This window comes from Colossoma macropomum, unplaced genomic scaffold, assembly GCF_904425465.1.
Source record: "Colossoma macropomum unplaced genomic scaffold, Colossoma_macropomum, whole genome shotgun sequence".
Taxonomy (NCBI): Eukaryota; Metazoa; Chordata; class Actinopteri; order Characiformes; family Serrasalmidae; genus Colossoma; species Colossoma macropomum.
The window spans coordinates 11,684,098-11,707,811 of record NW_023494793.1 but is presented as its reverse complement, the minus strand read 5'-3'; the positions used below and the strand labels follow the sequence as shown (position 1 = coordinate 11,707,811).

At 38.5% G+C, this 23,714-nt stretch overlaps 1 protein-coding gene across 1 annotated transcript in view; it reads right to left on the bottom strand.

Moving 5' to 3' along the window:
* gfpt1 (glutamine--fructose-6-phosphate transaminase 1) overlaps positions 1–22,203 on the bottom strand; it is a 50,462-nt gene extending 28,259 nt beyond the window's left edge. The window contains exons 1-10 of the mRNA XM_036578502.1: positions 22,099–22,203; positions 13,735–13,842; positions 13,488–13,595; positions 13,242–13,367; positions 11,476–11,534; positions 11,238–11,372; positions 10,871–10,932; positions 9,577–9,656; positions 9,248–9,356; positions 5,311–5,474 (exon numbers count right to left, since the gene is read on the bottom strand). Of these exons, the coding sequence (XP_036434395.1) occupies positions 5,311–5,474; positions 9,248–9,356; positions 9,577–9,656; positions 10,871–10,932; positions 11,238–11,372; positions 11,476–11,534; positions 13,242–13,367; positions 13,488–13,595; positions 13,735–13,842; positions 22,099–22,171 (1,024 nt within the window). The 5' untranslated portion in view covers positions 22,172–22,203. The remainder of the gene's footprint in view (positions 1–5,310; positions 5,475–9,247; positions 9,357–9,576; positions 9,657–10,870; positions 10,933–11,237; positions 11,373–11,475; positions 11,535–13,241; positions 13,368–13,487; positions 13,596–13,734; positions 13,843–22,098) is intronic.
* Positions 22,204–23,714: the final 1,511 nt, after the last annotated feature.

Sequence of the window (23,714 nt, the reverse complement as noted above, 5' to 3'; positions counted from 1 at the left end):
ATCCAATCAGAGCGTGAGAGAAAACTCAGGGAGTGAGACACAAGCAACCAAAACAACAAACATGGTAAAGCAGCCGCTGGAGAAAAAACCCTGTGAATAGTGACCGAGACTGCTGCTCTACACCACCACCACTGTCGTATCTGGAGCCTCTGAGTGAATATTCATAGAAGCTTTCTCCTCTGTGCTGGCGATGGTCACTCAGTTCCCCATCAATGGGCAGCAATGAGTTCTGCATGCACCCAGGAAACATGGGACAGGCTTCAGGGCTATGGACAGTGCATGACTGCTTGCTTGAAAAGACAGATTTTATCTTTCTTTTTCTGTACAAATTAGTGCAGAAACAACAAACACAGCAAGTTTCTCAAGCTTCAGTTTGGCACGGATAAACACTTCACGCATTTATTTCCATTTTCCATGAGACAGTGGGATTTTATCAGGGGCACTTCGTCTGGCTCCCTCCAGGTGAAAGACTGAGTGGTTTGTGAGTCTCGTCTGCGATCGCTTGTGCAGCTTGCACTCCGCCAACAAACAAAGGACTGCAATAGTGTTATGTAACATGAGCAGGTCAGTGATTCTGAGATTCTGACAGCAGTGTAATGTCCACTAGACATTAGTATGTTGTTAATTTCAAATGACATTCTGTTGTCACTGCTGAAACAAACCTTGTATCACTGTTTTGGTTGTTTGGAACTCATTTTAAAATACCAGCTTGTGGGCCTGTTACAATTATCACATACCTGTGATAATCATTTGGGATGACCGCAATTATTTTAGCTGACTACTATCATTTTCCACAGTCGCTGGATTTCATAGTCATGTTATGCAGCAACAAACAGAATGTGAATTAGGAGTGTTAGACCTAATGATGTAAATCAAAGTAAATAAAAGAAAGCAGTAAGTGCATTAAAAAAGGCTAGAACTGGTTTGTTTGTTAGCTATGGGAATTATTCATATTTTTAGCACATATGCTAGCAGAACGAGCATTTTTTGGCTTATATTTTCACTCTTGTGAAGAACATGTGTTGCTTAACTCTGCACATAATTCAGTATAACTGCAGATATTGTGTGAGTGTGCACACAGTAGTGATTTGACAGTTCAACCAGAGTTAGCTACTAGGTAAAACATAGCTAGCAAGTAATGTGGCTAAACAGCCTATTTTGCCAGTTCAGTCTTGTATTTTAATAGTTTCATACAATGAACAAGAAAAAAACACAATTACTTTTATCTCAATTAGTCGTCTGCTAAATAATATCTTGCTACATTAACTTCAAAGTTAAGAATGTTTTTTGCTTTTCCTGTAAAGTTTTACACTATTAGGGTAAATTTGGTGCAGTTTTTTTGTTGCATAATTGAGAGGCATAACAATATGATATCCGATATGATGAAAAGGTGCAGTTAGGGAACTTTCAGGCTTTCTGCTGTTGCAGTAATGTCAGCACAGATGGTAAGTATGGTGATTAAAATGTTGTCAGTAAATCTCTCAGAGTAACCTTAGCCATGCTACAGTAGCTAGTGGTGTAGGCTATGATGTTAACTTGCCAGCTAGCAACATTGAGACCTTATCTGTCCTAACAAGTTTCCTATTCAGGTTTGAAAATAAAAATGTGTAATCCGTTTTTTTCACCTCACTTTAGTCAATGTCACCTTCACACACCAGCTAGGGTTCCTCCAGTCACATGATGCTGCCAAGCTAGGAGGGTGAAGATTAGCGCTTCCACTACATCTTTCCAAACTGCTGCTGATGCAGCGTTACTGGACAGCTCAACACGCTTGGAGGAGAAGACTAACCGCCAACTTATGCTGGCTAGCATAGTGGAAGGTGAGAGAGGAAGAGCCAATTATCCCTATTATGGAAAGTAAGACAGTCAACTATCCTCAGTCAGTCATTATCAATGAAGCATCACTAACACTGTAATTATAAGGTTATGATGACACTGCAGGTAAGATAATCAGCATATCTTGCTGTGATAGGCTAAACTGCTCAGCAAACAGGTAAGTGAATGTGCATTAGGTCTCTTCAGCAGAGCTACTCTGTGAGCTACTTTATGAAGAAGGCTATGCAATGGTAGAAATTAGCTCAAATCGTTTATCATGTTAACTTATTTTATACAGCTGAAAAAATGCATGTGCTATAGGTTACCTTATACAGTTCTGTCTGACTTGATTCCTAATCATTAGACTCCCATACAATCTGTAGCGAGGGCAGTCTAAATGAATGAAATGAACTTTTATGGGCTGTCTATATGTAATGTTTTTATAATGTTGTGTACCAATAAAATATAAATACATCATTTCTTCATAAATGGCTAAAATATGTCACATAAAGACATTCTGTCTTTCAACTTACTTCTCAGTAACTGTTGTATTGATGTAATACTTTACTCATGTGGAAATGATGGACAGATTTAGTTACGTACAGAGAAAAAAAACATCTATTTTTATGTCATTTTAATACTGTAACGCTATTTAATTTAGTCTTGCAGTGTGCTACCCCAATAACCTGGCTTCCCCATTCTAAAACGTTTTATCTACACATCTGCCACCCAGACAGAGTGAGGCCACAATTATGCTCTCTTGGCTGTGTAAACTGAGATATTTTGAGTTATGCTACAATTTCTCTTCAGGCTTAAAAAAAAACTGTTCTATAAAGCCTGTCCAACTCACAACAGTAGCTGGGAAAGAGCGCATTTGCAGGTGAAGCATGGACAGCAAAAAATGAACCAAGATTGGTGCTTTTACTCAAAGTTTCATATGTACAGCATCTTGTTATTCTTCTGCGCAAGAAAGCCCTTAAAAGAAGAGGAAAGAAGCATCTGATTAGAATGTAATGTCATGTTCTGGTGTGAAGTGCAGTTTGGGCTGGACTTGTCTTAAAGGGGACTTTTTATCAGATTTATCAGCAACACAAGATTCCTCCCAGCTGCTCTGCGGTGTTGGTTAAAGGCCTTTACACAGCAGCGTGACACTGATTACAAATGAAGAGTTTTGTTTTCTGCTCCTTAACAGATCGATGACAAAGATGTGGAGTGGAAAACGATCACGGTGAGACTCGCAGGAATGTGACAGTGATTTCCCAGCAGTCATTAGTACTCAATTAGTGGGCAGCTAAGTGAGGTGCAACACACCAAGAGCCTGTTGCAGCAGAAATTTAGGTCATGAGAATTGGGTTATTTCACAAACACTCTGGGTAATAGAATTTGGAGAGAGAGAGAGAGGGAGAGAAAGAGAGGGGGCAACACAGAGTGAGAGAGAGAGAGAGAGAGAGAGAGAGTGTGTGAGAGAAAACCAAAGAACAGAAAGTATACTACTGCCCTCTGGTGGCAAAGAAGCTCAGACTTGGACTGAAAATTTTCAGGTAAAAAAAGCCAAAAGGATGATGATTATTTAGTCTGAAAATACAGTACTGTGCAAATCATTTCAGTGTTAATGAGCTTAAGAAAATAGTGGTTAACAGTTGTTTCCTATGCTCTCCTGCACTGCTTATTGCTAATGCATGCAAACAGTGCCAACTCTGTAGACACAAACCCTTTAACTGTTTTCAACGCTCAGAGTAACATGCTATTCAAAGAACTGACTTTTCAATAATATGCATTTTTTTATTACCTTTCATTACCTCAAAGTTTCTCCTCATTCAACAACGCATAAAAATATTAATGGGTGCATAACTTAAGCAAATATATAAAATTATTGATTTATTTTGGATTTTTACTTAATTTTCCCCCCATTTTTGCCACTGCTGATGCAACCTGCTAGCTAGACCGATATGAATACTACACTGTCAAGCTGGGAGAGTGAAGGCCAGCACGTGCTGCCTCCAAGACACCTGAAGCACCACCATATCTTTTCAAAATGCCACTAACAAAATGTCAGTAAAAAAAAAATAAATGTTGCTTTATTATTAAACTCTGTAAGTACATCTGCTAATCACTTCATGTGTCCAAAAGCATTAGAAGATGTACTTACAGAGATCCTGTTACTACTACTAGTAATAATGATGGCAATTTTGAGACGGTTCCTAAGTCTGAAGCGGACGTGGGAGCAAACAAAGTCATCGCAAAAAACTGATGCTGTGTCAAATAAAAGAACGTAATAAACATGCAGTTCAGGTAAAGTTGCGGTTGTAGTATAATGTCATCTTTAATTTGGTTACAAAACTGTAATTCATCTAGGAATAAGGAATGGAGATGTGAAGGTCACCATTTATTGCATTGTAGCCACTTAGGCTGACTGTATGAGAGTTGAGACATGACAGTGTTTCTCTAGAGACCCGGAGCTGTTTCGTTTCATGTCGAAACCTGACACTGTGGTCTGAGGATATGCAAAAAAGTACAACTTATCAGGCAGCTTTTTTCAGTCATGATATCTGGGCGCATTCAACCAGTGCAGCTCAACAGAAACATGTCTCTACAACAATCTCTTCTGTTAGGTAGAATAAATACTGTGTGAATGTGTGTGTTCATCTACAGTCATAATTCTAGCTTTTATTTGTTTTCATAATTCTAACTTATTATCTATTCTCCTGCACACACATGCACTTTAGTTTTGCAGAGTGGCCCACTCTTATTTATCTACAAACCTAAACGCTGGAATTAGCCAAACTGCTCCAAAGGTTCATAAAGTAAGCCCACTTTACAAGGTAACCCTTGGTTTTTACAGCAACTCTCAAATTTAATGGTTCCCCCTAACTTCTCACTCAGGGTGGAATTCATTCGTACTGAGACAAGCAAGTGCTTAGAGCTAAGCAGTCAAGCATTCGATTGCAAAACCACCAATCGTCTGACTGCTACTTCCCTGCTAGCAGATTTTGTTTGGCGAAAGTGCCTGAGAAATGATGGCCACATTCCTCCAACCTGACTGCACTATAAGAAATTGCTGCAAGTTATGGATTTTACTGTCAATTGTAGTCCATCGACCAAGATAATGCATAAATCTACCATTTTTTCAGTCGGTTTTGATGCCAAGTCAAACTAATTCAAAGATTACTAATTCAAAAAATCTAAAAATCTGATTTTTGAGGCTGAGGTTGAAGGTTCATTCAAATGTGCAAAAACAAAATAAATCTGAACTGGAAACGATAAGCTATCACTCAGTACAAAACATCTGAACTGAACCTGGAGCTGCTTTCGCTTTCTGACTCCACTCCCAGATGGATGTTGTGCAGAAGAAACTTCATCCTTATAATGGTGGCGAAACTGACACAACCAGGCCATTTTTTAAATATTTCAGGGCAAAACAAAAAAGTTGAACCTATCAACCCTTCAAGGATGTTTAGCCCTCTAGGTCCTAGTGCCTTCCCTGTCTCCCTTCACCTTTCATAATCTGCTGCAGCTCCATCTGCAGGGTCTGGATGGCACGGGCTGGGTGGTCTCCTGCTGTCCGTTTGATCCGGTGGATTGACAGACGGCCTTCTGTTACTGCGGCGATGTCATCGTCTTCCAGGAAGATGACTCGGTTGGTGTGTTCAATCACAGCACTGTCAGGAATGTAAAGGTGAGATTTTCAGCTCAGTAAAAATTCAGTTCACCTCAGTTCACAGATTTAAAGGTGCAGAGTTCACAGAATCAATTCTGGAATGTCAGAATCAATTATAAATCAATCATAATATTAAAGTCAGAAAGGATTTCATTTATTGAATTTTCAATTTCGCGTCAAAATCCATTTATCATTTGTCTACTTCTTACTTTTGTGCACTCTAGTGCCACTATAACTCTTCCATCCTTCTAGTATTTAAAGTTACAGTAAAATCCACAGTTTCTGTCCATCCTTCCACTGTGAGAAGACAACTTAACACTATGAGTCTGAAAGTATGTGTAGAGGTCAAAAAGCCTTATTGAGAACAGCAAATCAGACATAAAAGAAAGAAAGAACATTTCCACTAGAACACCAAAGTAGGACTAATGAGGGACAAATAGACTAATGAGTCTAAGTAAGTAGTTGGGAATACTTGGATTGTGAGAGAGTGTATAGAATGCAACCAACTTCTAAGACTGAACTTTGCAGATTTATAAGAAAAAAGCTAAAGCAAGTCTCTCAAAAAGAATGGAAGCTGTAATAAAGACAAAGGATGGACACACTAATTACTGAAAAATGTGATATTATATTTGTGTAATTTTCTGTTAAATATATGTTCTCTATGTTTTTCGAACCGTGAAAAAAGAATAACTGTTAGTTTTGACTCATATATAAATTGAGATTACTCTGACTTTTGAACAGTACTGCAGTACTGTATGCACTATTTATTGGTCTGGCTTCATTTTATTGGCTTAGTCTGAAAAAATAAGTGTGCTGAGAACGTAAGACTTGGTGTATTGTTTTTATTATTCATGTTTACTATGTAAATATTTCTACCATTTGTGCATTTCATGCTTTTTTTGCCAAAATAATTTAATTAAATTCAGGTGACATTTGACATTTCATGATGACAAATCGCTTCCTAACAAATCAAAACCAAATCACATCGCTGTGAGGTCAGAGATTTAGACTCCTATTGGAAGAATCAAACAAACATGTCGAGAAGGAAAAACGTACGTGACTTTTAATGTAAGTCAACGGAACCAGACTTTTTCCCCCCAAGACATTTTGGGCCGTTTCTTTTGGTCCACTTATCATGAAATTTACAAACAATGTAAAGGGCGACAGCCATTTTTAAATTATGCCAAAAACTGAAAAATGGAGATACCATGTTTTGTTCCGACAGCAGTGATTTATATGTAAAAAAGACAAAAAAACAACAGTATTGCTGCAAGCTGTGATTAAGAGGGCCAGGTAGTACAATATGGTAGTAGTGCATTAGGATTATTGTAAGAAAAAGAGAAAAAGAATGGGTTAAAAAACAGATCCCGATAAGCATGATAAAATAAGAGATTATCTTCTGTAATCAAATGTGCATCTTTTTAATACTGAATATATTTCTTATACCTATGAATATAGTTTTTTGGCCTTGGTGTCTCTGTAAGGCGTCTTTGAGAAGGACGTTGTGACATGAGATAAGGACCTGTTTATGCCCATCTATCCTTCAAAGCCTTGGGTCTGACATCACTACGATGCATGAGGGACACCAAATTTGTTGACTGAACCTCACCAGTTCAGTTATGTTTCTGAACCAAGTAATCTGTAATGATGAATCAGCAATTGTACATGTAGACTGTCTATATTATGTATAATTTGCATAAAGAAATAGCTGCTTTGATCGAGTCTGTGTTAGACGGGGAAAACACATATGGGTGCTCTTACCCCCACCACCATCTCTCGCTCACTCTCAACTCAGTTTTAACCTGCTGGTTTCTTCCTTTAAGCCTTTGCATGCGAGGTTATGTGTGTTTGTGTGAACATGTTACCCTGGAGAGGTTAATACTTGGTTAAAGTTGATCTGCTTGCTATTCTCCAACATCGATTAATCTTGTAGGTATGAATTCTGAATGGTCTGCATCTGATTTTACAAACCTATAACTAATCTACTCAAAAACAAGGTTAGATTCACTATTATTTCGAAAACAAACCCAACTCTCGAACCCAAAACTGTACTTCCTCTTTCCCAGACACACATACTTCCAAGGACAGTGAGCGTCTTGGACTGAAATAGTCAAAACATTCTCCAGTAGCGCTGTGTATGTGTACAAGTTTAAGTGTTCAATGTACCACATTGAAGTCAAAGACACAGATAATATTGCTGATATTGTGTCAAAAATGACCAACGTTTTTCATAAGAATAGCATGTTCCAGCACTAACTACCCCTAACACTATACATAAACTACCTTTTTTATAAAGAGAACTAACAAAAATAAGAAAAATAATATAATAAGAAGATGTAATAAGCAGTAGTAACAGTAACCAGAACCACAAACTGTTCTGGGTAGCTCCACTCCCAGTGCTACAGTATAGTCCAGTGCAAAAGTCTGAACACTCCTGGTCAAATAACATCTCTTTGTTGATTTTCTAAGTTAAAATAAGTTACACATGTATTTTTACACATGTAAACATGCTACAACTTTTGCACAGCCCATATTTTATGTTTTATTTATTCTTCAATATGGTAAATTCAGCAAATATACAGTAACTGTGCATTAAAATGTGCAGACGTGTGTTCTCTGTAGAGAATGTGTTCAACTTATTTTTACTCAGAAAATCAACAAAACATGTAATGATACCCAAACTTGTGCATATGACTGTATCTATCTTATTTAAGGCTGGGCCCACAGTACACAATTTTTTTTGCCCGATTTTAACGCCAACATGGCCCTTGCGACAAATTTTCCCAATCAGAAGTGATTTTCTAGGCCGGGAGCTCAGACGGCGTGGATGATCTGGTAGTGCGAGAGAAGCTACGAGTGAATCTTTAGCCCGTCGATCGAACTCTGAAGTGATCAGAGACCCTCTGATATTATCAAACGTTTGATATTTATGACTCAAAACGTTCCCGAGTCCCGCAATGTGTGAGAAGGAGAGCTAGAAGAGCGAAAAAAAAAGGCAAAGAGACTTGCATAAACAGGTGAGACAGAGGAGCAACGTGTAAAACACAGGCAGATAAGAGCTGTTTTAATGTTTATGATGTATAGATCCAAAAGTCAAAGCACTCTTTACAATTTTAAGTCAGCTGCCAGTTTGTAGTGAAGTATTTCTCCATCTCTCTGCGATATCATTGTTTCTCAGCCCCGCTTTAATCCCCAGTTTGTGTTTTCACTGCACATAAAAGAATAAACACATCCAGTCCAGAACATTTGATTTGTTTGTGTCATGTAATGTCTGAGGACATCTGGGGTTTGAGTTCTTATTCGTAGCCCAAACTCTTTATGTGTGCTACTCTCTGCCTTGTCCTCTAGTGTGAGCGCCCTCACGAGCAAAAGACAATGCTGTCTGTTTTAGAAATCTGTTAAGATTTTAGAAGTCATGTAGTCTAAACCCAGCCTTAGACTGTGTGCTTCTACTGTTTATTTCAGTTTAAGAAGCGTGAATATTGTGAACTGACATCATTTTAGTCAGTTAAGTGTAGTTTAACTAAAACTGCTTGATATTAAAGTCTTAAATATAAACACTAAATGATATTGTGCAGTATTATCAGTTTATTAGTTTTCTGAATTTTTTAGCCCCTTAAAATCAGTATTGCCAGCAAAATTTTCATATCAGTCAGGCCCTATTAGAACAACCAGCATCAAACCAAACTTCACGAAAGCACAAGTTCAGATGGCAGAGGATGACAGGGGTCTGTGTGTGTGACAGAGGACAGCAGAGGGGTGTGTGTGACAGACCTGGCGTCAGATGCAAAGTAGTACTCCACAGCTTTCTCATCCACAGGAAACAGAGAGGTATCCTGGCCCATCCTGGGAAGAGTGGTGCAGCTCTTCTTATCCTTACCAGCTAAAAGAGACAGAAACGCATAAAAAAGAAAATCCTTTCTAAGAAATAACTAACAAAATGCAAACTGAAATGAACTGATTGCAAGATCAATTCATGCAAATCCAGCGGTTCTACAGCACGAGGACAATTCAGATAAGCAGTTACAGTTCTGCCACTACTCAACTCTACTAAGAGTCGAAGGAGGTCTGTCTAAGATCATTTTACTGCATGTGTCACTCACAGGAGCGGTACACGACAGGAATGTGATCTGTTGAGAGCTTGTGGTCACTCTTCACACCAATCAGCATTGGACTTCCTCTCCTGGAGAAACACAAACACGATGATATTCAGTGAGATCATTCAGACACCCTTTCTCTTCAAACAAGATTCAAACACTGTACCACAGGGTGAACATTCATCCTGCATTTTGTGGAACAGTCACAAAAAATCCAGAAAAAGTTTTGTCCCATGTTCCGCACAAAACAGTCTTGCATTTCAAAGATTGTGGGGAAAAATGTAAATATTGTTTCACAGTTACATGATTGTTTTAAATACGTGTAAAAATAAAATCATGCCTCATCCCAATGATTATTCCCACTTTCTTATTTCTAAACACAGAAATATGTTTGGCAGTCGAGTCGAAGATGAGCATGAAAGGCTCGAGAAAACAAAGAAAACAATATATGAAAATTGCTAAATGAAGGGAAAAAAAGAGGAAATGTTTTTAACACTTTTTAAAGTACAATAAGCTCAAGAATATAACAAAATATCTTAGCCATCTTTGTGGTCACTATTTAATGCTTAACTGAGCACAGTTTATTCATACGAATCCTGTGCAAAAGACATGTTTTAGCTGCCCATACATTTTTGGCAATTTACAGCAGGTTAATATAAATGTGCTGCTGTATATTATTAAATCAAGACAGTTCAACACCCTCTCCCTGAGCTTCCTGCAATGTCCAACCAAAGCGTTTATGCTGTCCTGCAAAAGAGCTGCTCTGATCTGATCACCCTATTGCAGAGGTTCTCAACCTTTTCCACCTCAAGGCCCACCTGTTTATCACTAGATAGCATGAAGGCCCACAAGAAAGCAAAACTCAATGTTTTTGTTAAAAAATGTCATTTATGGGAAAATTTTCAATGCAGTGAAATTTGGAGGCCTACTCTTGCAATATGTTATGTGTATCAGTGAACATGAAATAACCAGAATATTGGTGCAAGTGGACAACTGAAAGGTCAGGTGTTTCTAGACGCAAAGGGCAGACGACGAAGCTTCCTTTGTGCACTGTTATTGTTAAGTCAATTATTTTTGAGCTGATTTTTATGCCATCTCCCCTTAGGGGTACTTCGCGGCTCACTTGTGGTCCTCGGCCCAGTGGTTGAGAAACTTGCCTTATTGTACCACTGCATTTTGCCTTAAATGGCATAAAGATGACAACAGTACTTCCCCAAAAGCAAAATACTCTTTTGTATTATAAGCATTAGAACCTTATTTGGAAGGTTTATTTTAATAGACTGTACAGCAGGCAAAGTACCTTGTTCCCACAGCCTCTCCTGGGAAGTGAATGCTCTTGAAGACCAGGGCAAATGCTCCTTCCTGAACACAAGACCAAAAAATATTTCAGAATATGTGCAAACAGTGTAACAACGCACTGATGCATGAGATGCTGAGATGTAATGATCTGAAGGTGTCGATTCAGCTGCATCGATTTTTGGAAATGTTCAAATCTATTCTAATCAAATTGTGGTCAAACTGAAGATTTCTTGAATCACTGAATTGTCTCCAAATAACTGTAAAGGAAATGAATTGCTGTGAGGTCAAAGATTTACACCCTAATATTTACCAAGAGTCCAAATAACTGTACACTTCCTAACCCTTGTGAGCTGAAAGGTCAGACTCACCAGCTGCTGGGTGACCTGCTCCACCAGAGTGGCGAAGCTGATGTCATCGCTCTCCCGGTTGTCGTACATGTACTTCACCAGTTTAGCGATGGTCTCAGTGTCAGTCTCTGACTCGAACTCATAACCTTTACTCTCCTGGGAACAGACAGACAGAAATGGACGTGCATAAACAAACAGATATTGAAAAGAATAAACTGACAGACAGACAGACAAGTAGGTGCTGCAGAACTTCACTTACCAAGAACTTCTTCAGGTCTTTGTAGTTGGTGATGATTCCATTATGAATGACGATGAATTCTGTGGGAATACAGTACAAAATATGAGGAAAGTTAAGCAAATACACAAGATTTAGATTAATAATTGGATACATTGAGTGATCTTTAAGGTACTAGGAATCATTTTAAGTAAAGATTAGAAACGGTTAACAGGGAAAACAAAAAATATGTTTTACAGAATGTAACTGAAAACAGGAACAAAATCACTTTGCACTGTTTCAGAGTAAAAACTTTATGGTACATATTTAACACATTAGCTCTGACTGATTTAGTGGAAGAACGGGTAATAAGATGATATTTCTTGTTAATGTTATAATTACATCACATTACATCACAAAATTCTTTTCTGAGTAAACCGTCAGTACTTAAGGAACTCTGCATCCTTTATTACAAAGACAACGTAAACAGTCCTGTTCAGTTGTATATATGTTCACATTACAAACCTCATTGCGCAATTCAGATTTTGTTTTGCTCAGATCTGTTCTTTCTAACTTGATTGTTCACATTAACGTGGTGACTCCTACACAAATCTGTCATTAACGTCAACGTACTTGCGTCCTGAATGCGCACACTCTAATTAATAATGTCACCTGAATGAACCACGTGCGTCATGAACAACAAACAAACCAACCAGCGGAACAAGCCTTCGTCGCAAAGATAATTACCTGGGCAGATCTCTGCTTTTTGTTATTAGAGCAAACCAAAAGGGAAGAAGAGTCAGATACATTGCTTTTGCAGTGTTTACTGGCACTACCTTTAGATTCAGACCTGCTGCATGTTATCCCTGAATGACGGTGCATGTGCAGTTAAAAAAAAAAACAAAAAAAAAACATGAAATCCCATCTGACCGTTCTCACTGAGGATGACCACATATGAAAGTGGCTCAGATCTGATCACATTTGTGTGACCAAACAGCTCTGAAAATATCAGATCTGTGTCACATTAAGGCAAAATATTGGATTTCATAATTGATTCACATTGATAATGTGAACACAGCCTTAGTATACTGCAGTATGTGAAAAGCTAAATATAATTCACAGAATTCAGTTTTTTCATGCTATTTTCTTTCACTGTCTCTCGTTCACTCACTTGTTCACTCACAGATAATTCACAGGCTGAAGATTCTCCACAAGGGGGTACCATTAGCATTCAAATAGCTTCTGGTGCTTGGCAACAGTGACACTGTGCGTCCTTGTTTAAATTGGCCACTTTTTGTCTCTTCCAACTTATCAAACCTCAGAAAAACTAAATATTGTCATCATACTGTTCACTAGAAAATGTATTATTTATCAAGAAAGTGTCTTTTAAAGTTAGTTCAAAGCCCTAATTTTATGTCACAGTAATTTTAACTGACCTAATATGTACACTGTATATTGAGAATGTTATTCTTATTTCTTTATTTCTTTTATTTTATTCTTTTATTAAGTCGGAACCACTACTAAGTTACCTGCTAGAGAGAAGGACGCTGAACTAACAAATAAAAATACCATTTCTGTTTATAACAAAATGAAACAAAAACATCTCTGATTTCTTCTTCTATGAAAATGTAATGAAATAATAACATTATTAACCTGTTCAACACATTTTTAAGCAGCAAACATTTTCATTCAATTTTGTTCTTGTTTTTGATTATGTTCCGCAAAACACACTGTCCGTTTTCATTCTCTGTATTACCTCAAATCCCTGCTGTTAAGTAAAGTCTCTGTAAAGTAAACTGATGGTGACCCACCGTTGTGTTTGTCAGATCTCTGTGGGTGGCTGTTGACGGGACTGGGGACGCCATGTGTGGCCCATCGAGTGTGTGCAATGCCGAGGTGCACGTCGAACTCTACGTCCAGATCGATGTCCTGCTGCTCTGTGGAAATCACACAAACAAAAAAATTTTAATTAATACAAACAAACAATATCACTATAATTTGCCTTTGACAAGAACGTCAATTCTGATCTGAATTGTTTATCATCACTGTTGTCTTACTGTTGATCTCCTCATCCAGGACTTTCACTTTGCCTCTCTGTTTAATCAGGTGGATTGTCTTGGCATTGCTCTCCCAGTCCTTATTGTTCCCTCCGTCAATACCCACTCCTGCACAAACAAACACACAACACACGTCTCAGCGTACGCTCAACACTGGCAACTCCTGTTCCACAAGCGTGTGTGTGTGTGTGTGTGTGTCCGTTTGTGTGAAATCCTGTTTCGCTTCTGAATGACCGTGTGTGTCTACCTGCAGAGTCGTAGCCACGGTATTCCAGCCGCTGCAGGCCTTTGAGGAGGATCTCAAGGATCTCACGGCGAGAGCGAGGCACATGATAGTTCAGATATGCAAAGATTCCTACAGAGAGAGAGAGAGAGAGAGAGAGAGAGAGAGAGAGAGAGAGAGAGAGAGAGAGAGAGAGATGAATGTACACATAAATACAAACATATAAACAGAAATATTATCACTTCATACCAGGACTGCATGATACGGACAAAGTTTATAGATACAGTAATTAAGTTAATTCAACCACTACAGAAAAAAAACATGGCTGGAGATCTAAAAATGAAGCTAAATGATGTCTACAAAAGCAAGCAGTATCACTGTGATCACTGCTGTTGAAACTAAAGCTGCAACAATTAGCTGACAACCTTGATGAGCTGTCTGTTATGGAAGGAAGTCAAAGCATCTGGCTTCTGGGTTTGGAGGCATGAAAATTATGATGTCAATAAGTTACAGAGAAATTCTTAAAAATGATGAGTCATCAGCTTTCCTGCGAACCAATTAACAGCTCAATGTAACCACAATTTAAACAACCCCTGCAATACCGACACACAGTACTACGTAAAAAACATTCTGCCAATATGTTTATATGTATCGGGTCTCTCTGGGAATTTTTAAGGTAATCAAGCCATATTTTGACTGTATTCTACCAGAACCAGTGCAGCACAGAGAGAAACAAAAACTTAAAGATATGTAAATAACTAATGAATATTTGTATGAGCATCACAATTTTTTGACTTATCTGATTATTAAACTAGCCAACCCATTAGGCCTTCTGTCACCTCCTCTCATCATGACCATGTGTTTCATATGACTTATACACTCATATACACTTTTGCTGTACACAAACATATCAAATTCTTTATATATTCAACACTGTAACAAAACATGTACATGTACACAACTTTATAGAGGAAAGGATGTCCCTAAATTAACTGTACAATGTTGTAACAATGGAAATCTGGTGATTCTATTGGTCCATTTGTCATGAAATCTCAGTGTTCAGAGCACTGGTGTTTGCATTTGCAAATGAAAAAAAAAACAAAACACTGAAACATAAAAAAAACAGGTCTTATGAGGTCTTTTTATGACAATTTGCCAACAGTTACTGGGGGAATTCCAGCTTCAACAGCTCTTTAAAATTTCTATTTAATTAAAGAGACAGGCAGCGCTTCATATCCTAAAGCAGCATCAACTGGCTTGGCAGTGAAGACAATACAACCACAATCTGAACATTTCCTCCTCTTATCCCTCATTCCTCCTCGTACAGCCTCATGTTTACTGATAAAAGGCTTGCCCTGCAGCAGAGGAATCTTAAGGCTTTTAAAAAAAAGAAAAAAAAACCCACTGACAATGTATTAGTCTTCTATCAGATACCAGAAACCAGAGCAGAACCGGTTTAACCCACAATACGTATATGGGTGGAGGAACATTCCACTGCAAAAAGTGCTACTGTGTTTTGCTGGCCTATATTTAGACAGCATGCAACTGTATAAGGCACACATTTGATTTAAGTATTTTTTATTTTTGAAGTATGGCTGAAGGAGTAATCGTTTGTATACTGAAATTTGAAGGAGTGCAATTTTTGATTCTTTTAAGATTCATATTACATACACTATAATATTACTAGCAAATAGTTGGTAGGATGTATTTTAGAGTCATACGTACAGTACAGGGACCTAGTTTCCCTTTAGGCTCACTAAAGTATCTTAGTGTTAAGATCATCTCAGCTGGTAGAGAGAGTGTTTAGTGTGATGCTCGCTCTACCATTTAAGAATCATCTTTGTGCTCAGATGCTTTTGGGAAACTCAGCCCAGATTTTTTAGTAACTCAGTGAAGGGAAAATCTGTAAAGCAGGGAAAATTTATTTGGATGCTCCTGGACCTTTTTATTTTTCTTTTATTTTCCTTCCATAAACTGCTTTTCTGTAAAGATGCTTTGAGACAACACTAGTTGTAAAAAGCGCTATACAAATAAATGTTGTTGTTGTTGTTGTGAGCCTTCCTGAGATGTGCTCAGTGTTTGTATTCTGGTAAAATGTGTACAAATCTGCACAAACGTCTAGAAATTTTTATTGCTCCTTAAGTCAAGAACTTATTTTTTTATTTAAGTTAAGCTACATTTTTGACAGAATTTGAAAAAGGCAGTTGCCCTTTATGTTGTGTCAAAATTTCATGATGAATGAACCAACAGAAATGGTCCAAAATTACTTGAGAAAAAATATTTCTCCATTTACTTCCATTAAAAGTTAAGAATGTTTTTTCCCGCCCTGTAAAATAACCTTTTTTGGAGATACAGGGTTTTGTTTCGATAGCAGCGATTTACTGATTTATTATTATAGTTATATACACAGTGGTGTTTACAATTGCATCACTTCATCCAAATAAGATACATTTGCAATTATGTTGGCAGGTGGTTAATACTATGCAGACCACCAATACAGACTCCAGCTTATTTTACAGAAATTACACAGCAACCACAATATTGAAATTAAAAAACTGCACTTAGATCATTTTAGGGATGCACAGATCAATAATTTTTGCCAAAATTATTGGCTTTTTTTTTTAATCCTGCATTTTAAAAAAAATAATATTTTTAATGTACTCTAAATATTTGTTGAGTTTAACATATTGAAAACAATAAAACATAAAATACAAAATGTGCCATAACTTTAGCACAGGACACATTCTACGTTTTATTTTTTCCAATATGGAAATTAAGCAAATAAACATAATTCTTCATTAAAATCTGCAGCAGTGTGTTCTCCGTAGAGCATGACTTCACTTATTTTCCTTTAGGAAATCAACAACACATGAAATTTGGCTATGGGCGCCCAAACTTTTGCATACGACTGTAAATACAGTGAGAGTGCATCTTGGTTGATCCCAACTGTGTGTTAAGGCCAACTTGCAGCACTGTTTCCATAGTCTTGGGCACCTGCAATTCAAATGGAGTTCATTACCTTTAAATATCTACTGAGCCTTATGTTACCTGAGTTTTTCCCGGCTATTGGTTAAGCTGGAATAATGAGCGAGAAAGTGAGCGCTCCAGTTTATCAAGGCTGATAAACGGTGCAAAGGATTTGCCTACACAGCTATACGGAATTAAATTAAGATGATTAAACTTAATCGACTCTCAGTCAGCTATCAGCACCTTAGAGGTCTTACTTAAAGGCTACGAAATGAAAGGACGGGGCAGGAGGTCTTATTTTTAAAATCAGAGACACCAGCAAAGCTGTACAATATTATTCCCCATTTCTGATACCCTAATTAAGACTCAGGCCATTTGTTTTAAGCAAGTAAGCCTTTTACTGGGGATTTGTGTTCGTCATCCAACCCACAACTCCTAATCGAAAAGACTCCCAAAGGAAGCTGACAGAACTCAAGACAAGCGATGGCTCACTTCGTTTTATTAATTTCATCTCTGAGCAAATAACATGAAACCGAAATGGAGCCCAACAGGCAGTAAATGTAAGCGTGGCACTGTGTGTGGAAAGCAATCAAACAGAAGCGCCATTGAGTACAGCTGTGTCCTACACATGGACACGGGCATTAGTGCGCGTATGTGTTGAGGGTTCTGTAGCCGGGGTTCGGTACTTACACAAGGCTCTGCTTTGTGAGCACAGATGGCTCCAGAAAATGAATGAGAGAGACTGGGCAGGTCAACAGTATGAGCTGGTGAGACTGGAGAAGAAAGTCTGATGCAGTTTAAAATGGTCTGCAGGTGTTGAATTCAAACATACGAGCTTGAGAAAAAGGAGATGCAAATCTGTATACTAACATGTAGCCAAGCAGAATCTGGTCATTCCATTGGCATTTTGGCCACAACTACTGGACGTTCAAAAATATAAACTCATGAAAATGAGATGCAAGTTTGCAAACTGATTTAGGCGCTTTAAGCATCTAGACTTCAATAGTGCTGATTTGTTTGTTTTTTTTAAAACGGCGCATATCCCACATTTTTCTTGCATTTCAACATTTCCCACTGAGGCTTTATGTACCAAAAACAGTAATTTAATTCATTTTTACATGACTGTTTTCTAACCTCTCTTTATTTCTTAGAATGAAACAGGCTGTTTTTGTTATTGTGCTACTGTACTGCACTATAGGGCATCACAGATATATGTAAATGGCCACTGTACACTGGCTGCCCAGTACTAAGCCTCATTCAAAAAGTTTTTTAAACACTCCTTACGACTTCAGTGTGAACGACCTGAGCTAAACTGCTGTAGCCTGAATAGGCAGACGTATAGCTGTGTCCCAATTCAGGGGCTGCATCCTTCAGAGGCAGCATTTGAAGGCTGATTGCGTCACAACAGCGCGACTAGGCTGTCCCGTTTTCGAAGGCTCCTTCATCTGTGGCCGAGAAATGTGTCCTTCTTTTCCATGGCAACGAAGGATCCAACAGTAAGGGCGGGAACGGCGGTGCTGTGATGCAAACAGGACATCCGTCTCATTTCGGTGCTGCCTTTGCGGGTCTACGCAGCCTTATCAGTCTACAAAGGCGGTCTACAAAGCCGAGTCCTTCGAATGATGCAGCCCCTGAATTGGGACACAACTATATGCAAACAGGATGTTTCTATTTCAAAAAACGTGAGGGAATTTGCTTTTCCGATATACGGCCCCTTTTAAGGAAGTACGTCAGTCTTTGAGGACCTCCAGATGGTTCACATTTTCGCTCCACCTCAGCTCTCAGTGCACTTAAACCAAACACTTAATACAGGTGTGTTTGGGAGCTGGAATAAAGCAAACATGTGGTCGGTAATGACTGGGTGGGGGAGCACTTAAGTCTGCTATATAATATGATGTACAACAATTTATGTTTACATTACTTTTAATAATTGAATACTTCACTTTTAAACAGACATGTTTAAACCAAAACACTGTGTGGTACTTTTTAACATCTGCGCATGCAGTTATGGACACATTATAAGATGCTTATAAGAAAACCAAGCAGTGTCTTCAGAATTAAAGCCTGTTTTCACCTGGTCGTTTCATGTGACGCGTATCTGGCTTGATAAGATTTTAACCACATGAATTAAAACTTGGTAATCACATGCATCTTAGTCAATGCAGGTTATTCCGATTGCATTCTGACTGCTGTAATATGCAAACAAGCAATGTCCTGTGCTGTTCCTTGTTTTTCCTGTTCTAAAGATCACAGATTTCCATAGCATTATTTACTTCCTTACTCCAGCTTTACACTGATGTTTCCAAGAAGACTGCCATTTAGATATTTAGCCTCCTGTAGCAGACATCGCGGTCATGGACCAGTGCATTAAAACATAATGTATTGAGGTGAGAAGAATAACGACACAGCAAAGCAAACCATTAACAGACCTGGGCTTTCATTAAAACTGCTCGGGTTGCTGGAGGCTGCTGAACTAAGAAGAAAAACTCACGTCAAGAGCTGAACCAAAGGAGCAGCGATGCCTTGGTTTAGTTGTGGCAGTACAGTAGGGTTTTTATTGGGAGAATTGGTGGCGGGGGGGGCTTTGGTTGCTGAATGTGGCTTGGAGAGACAAATGCATCTTGTATAACATCTGGTAAAAATGTGTCTCAGACCACCTCTTGCAGTGGTTTGCGCAATTTTAAGTTGCTCTAAATGCATCTTGGATGCATTTACAACTGCGTTTTTATATGGACAATCTACAACCCTAAACAGGGCCATACTGTGCTCTTGCCACCTGGCACGAATCGTGGCAAAATTAGGGCAATATGGCAAAAATATAACATCATGATACTTCAAAATATTTTCACAAAATGAGATGCATATGATATTATTTTCAGAGGTTTTATAAGTTCAATAAAAAGTCCAGCAGTGCCAATTTAAAAAAAATATATATATTAATACAATGTTTTTTTATTCAACATTTCTCATACCGTGTTGCATTAAATCCAGTTAAACAGGCCTAATCATGCTCTCTCTTTAATGAAACACGTTGTTTGTATTCTTTAAGTACTGACGTTATCAGCGATACGCAGGATAAGTAATACTGAGCTGTAATGTGACAATTTATCACAGTAAAGACGGATATTGTCATATTACTGTACTGCACTACATAGCATCACAGATATATGTAAATGGCCTCTGTACACTGGCTGCCCAGTACTGACCCTCATTCAAAAGGTTTTTTTAAACACTCCTTATAACTTTAGTGTAAATGGGCTGAGCTAAACTGCTGTAGCCTAAATGGGCAGACATATAGCTGTGTCCCAATTCAGGGGCTGCATCCGCCAGAGGCTGCATTTGAAGGCCGATTGCATCACAGCGGCATGACGAGGCTGTCCTGTTTCGAAGACTCCTTCATAAGAGGCAGAGAAATGTGTCCTTCTTTTCCATAAAATGTGTCTCAGACCACCTCCTGCAGTGGTTTGCGCAATTTTAAGTTGCTCTAAATGCATCTTGGACGCATTTACAACTGCATTTTTATGTGGACAATCTACAACCCTAAACAGGGCCATACTGTGCTGCTACCTGGCACGAATCGTGGTAAATTTAGGGCAATATGGCAAAAATATAACATCATGATACTTTACAATATTTCCACAAAACAAGATACATATGATATTTTTTCAGAGGTTTGATAAGTTCAATAAAAAGCCCAGCAGTGCCAAACAATGTTTTTTTTTCATTATTTCTCACACTGCATCACACTAAATCCAGTTAAGCAAGCCTAATCATGCTCTCTTTAATGAAACACATTGTTTATCAGTGTTCTTTACGTACTGACAATATTAACGATACGCAGGATAACAAATACTGAGCTGTAATGTGACACATTTTATCACAGTAAAGACAGATATTGTCATTTTGCCCAGCTCTAGTTAAAACAGTGGCAACAAAGTTTGTTTCTAATGAACACAACATTTCTGAGAGTGTTGTATTTCATTGTAAGTGAAGGCTCTGTCTAGCACAGTCTTTCTTAGTTAAATTCAGGGACAGTACTGACACTACAAAAGGCATAAGACCTTTCAAACAGGTTTTACTGAAAACACTCCTCGCTGTCTTCTGGGTTCAGGAAGAAGTACTGAAAGAAATAAGTTGGACAAGCCTGTTCTAGACCTACCACTGACTGCGTGAGCTAAAGCAGGTCCTGGCACCTATCAGTGACTAAAACAGATCCTGATATTTATCAGTGACTAAAGCAGGTCCTGGCATCTATCAGTGACTAAAGAAGATCCTGATACCATTGACTAAAGCAGGTCCGGGTATTTGTCTAAGGCTTATCTGAGGAACCCAATCTAACTAACGCAGACTTCCTAAGTTACTGTGCTGCTGATGATACCTATCACTGCCATCCTCCTAGTCAGCTGACGTAGGAATGAGCGTCCCAACACAACGCAAGCGAAAGACAGATAGTGAAACTAGAAAAGCCTCTGAAGAAGTCTAATGCATGTCCCACTCATATACTTAAATGAAGCATGGAAAACAGCTAACAAGCCCACTCTCCCCTAATAAAGAGTTCAGCTCTTAAAGGGGAACTCCACCGATTTTTCAAAATTTCTGTGTAATTAAACGGTTGACATATCGACAAAATCATTCAGAGTGTTTTGGTGTGAAATGCTTGTTTTTTTTTCTACAGAAACTTACCAAGTCAGAACTGTTCACAGTGGTGGTGATAGGAACCAGGCGTCCACCTCACAGAAAGTCATCACAGGAAATGGTTACGAATACCCTGCCTGACGTTTGAAACGTTGTTTTAGCCATGGTAGTTTTGTGATAAAGTTTGGTCGAAAACGTTTTTTAACCAAACTATTTTAGTCCATTTATAGTGGAGGGACACATTTAGGGTGTGCTAAAGCAAAACAGTCCCAAAAGAAAAGTCATCTTTCAAGATTTGACCATTATTTTATCATCATCAACGTTACATATAGAAACACTGTTAGGAAGCAAATGAACCACTTCACGCCAAACAACTCTGATGGACTTGGTTCACATCTTAACCTTTTTATCATGCAGAAATTTTGAAAAATCGGTGGAAATCCCCTTTAAGAGCCATAAAGCTGTCAAAGCAGAGTGAAAACAGTCTAACCCATGTCTCTGTAGCCTCCACGTCGCCTGTCTGTGTATTAATAACACGCCCTGAATTACATTAAATGACAGATACAGACAACTATGCAGCAGTTAGATTAGTGTAGCTGGTGCTGCCCACATGCTAACCATGCTAACGTGGTTTCATCCAGAGACGTTTTTCTGTTTTGCGGCGCTATTTTCACCGCTGCGTTGACACAGACTAGTCCACACAAACCTATTTTCGCTTGAGAGTATCTGCTGAAAATACTAGGCGTGGAAAAAATAAGAATAAATTCATTTTCATGTCCCACTCACCACACATGTCTTCGGCACTGTCTCCAACAACTACTGCTGAGCGGAGTTCCTCCTCCGAGTGAATCGGTGTCATGCAGGTCCCGCCCCGTCACATTCTATTGGACGAGAGCCCAGGCTGTGCCTCCGTATACGGCTCTGATTGGTGGAGGTAGCTGTCGATCTGTCCACACGCTACCTTGCCTACGGAGGCAGGTTATACGTGGCAGCAGGATGCGTCCATGTTGTCGACAAACACCTGCTTTCGTAGTGTTTTAACTGTCATCAGTGTCGTTGTTAGTAGTGATTTGAGGGGTGACGTGTGAACCTGGTGAACCGGCACCGGCCCTGACCTCGCCGGAAAACAACGTAATATGACCTGCGCAAGTTACTGTGCCGGTAGTGTGATGTACGTAGGGTACGTAGCATGAGTCTGATTGGATAGCTAAGCTGGGGTAAGGGAAAAGGGAGGAGTGTCTCTCAGGGATGGGCGATACTACACACTTTCTTTTCGATCCGATACCAAGTAATATCAAGACTAATTCGATTGTGATTTCTATGGTGAAAACCAGTAAATATATATACAAACCTTTGCTTTAGTATTAAAGGGGAACTCCACCATTTAAAAAAAAATTCTACATGATTAAATGGTTGAGGTGTAAACAAAGTGGTTTGGTGTGAATTGTTCACAGTGGTTTTGATAGGAACCAGACGTCCACCTCTAAAAGCTCCCTCACAATAAGTTATTACATGAAATGGTCAGATATATGCTGCCTGATGCCTGACACACTGCTTTATGATGATCTGCGAGAAAGCTTTGGCTTGAAACGTCTTCTGAATCCATTTATTTCAATACATTCATGGAGAAGGGATATGTGCAGGACACAATAGTCCCCACAGAAAATGTATTTTTCCAGATTTTCCACTATTTTACCATCATCAACATTACATATAAAAAGAAGATGTGTGTAGGTTCACTGGTGGTTCTGAACGGTGAATAAAATGGCTCTATTTGTATTGTACACATTGTGACCCCTGGTTCCTATCACCACCACTGTAAAGAAATCAGAGTCTCTACAATGAACCATTTCACATCAAACCACTCTGAATGACACTGTTTACATCTGAAGGACTGAGTTTTACGTGGTCATTCAGAATGTTCTGATGTGAATCAGAACTGTTCACAGTGGTGCAATATGAAACAGACATCTGAAGAGTTTGACCCCTTTTAAAACTACACCACAGAACGTTATATTACATGAAATATTTAATGTTTGTGAATAAGCTGTTTGATGCCTGAGACACTGTTTTACAATAGTTTTGAGCTTTTGGCCATTTTTAAAATCTATTCATATAGAGGTACATGCTCAGCCAATGTAAGTCAAAACTATACCTGATTAGACAATTTTCTAATCAGGTCTAAGCAAAAGTAAGTTTCACATTTTCTATAAGGAACAAACTTAAATGTGTTTATATGTGTTTAAAAACTTAAAAAGTTATTCTACAAATTTTTGTGCAATTTTTTATAAGAAAATCATTATAAATGCTCTAAATGATTTGTGCACAGGCCACATTTTATTTTTTCCACCATATTTTGAATTCAGCAAAAAAAAAACCCAACAAAAAAAACCTAATTGTGG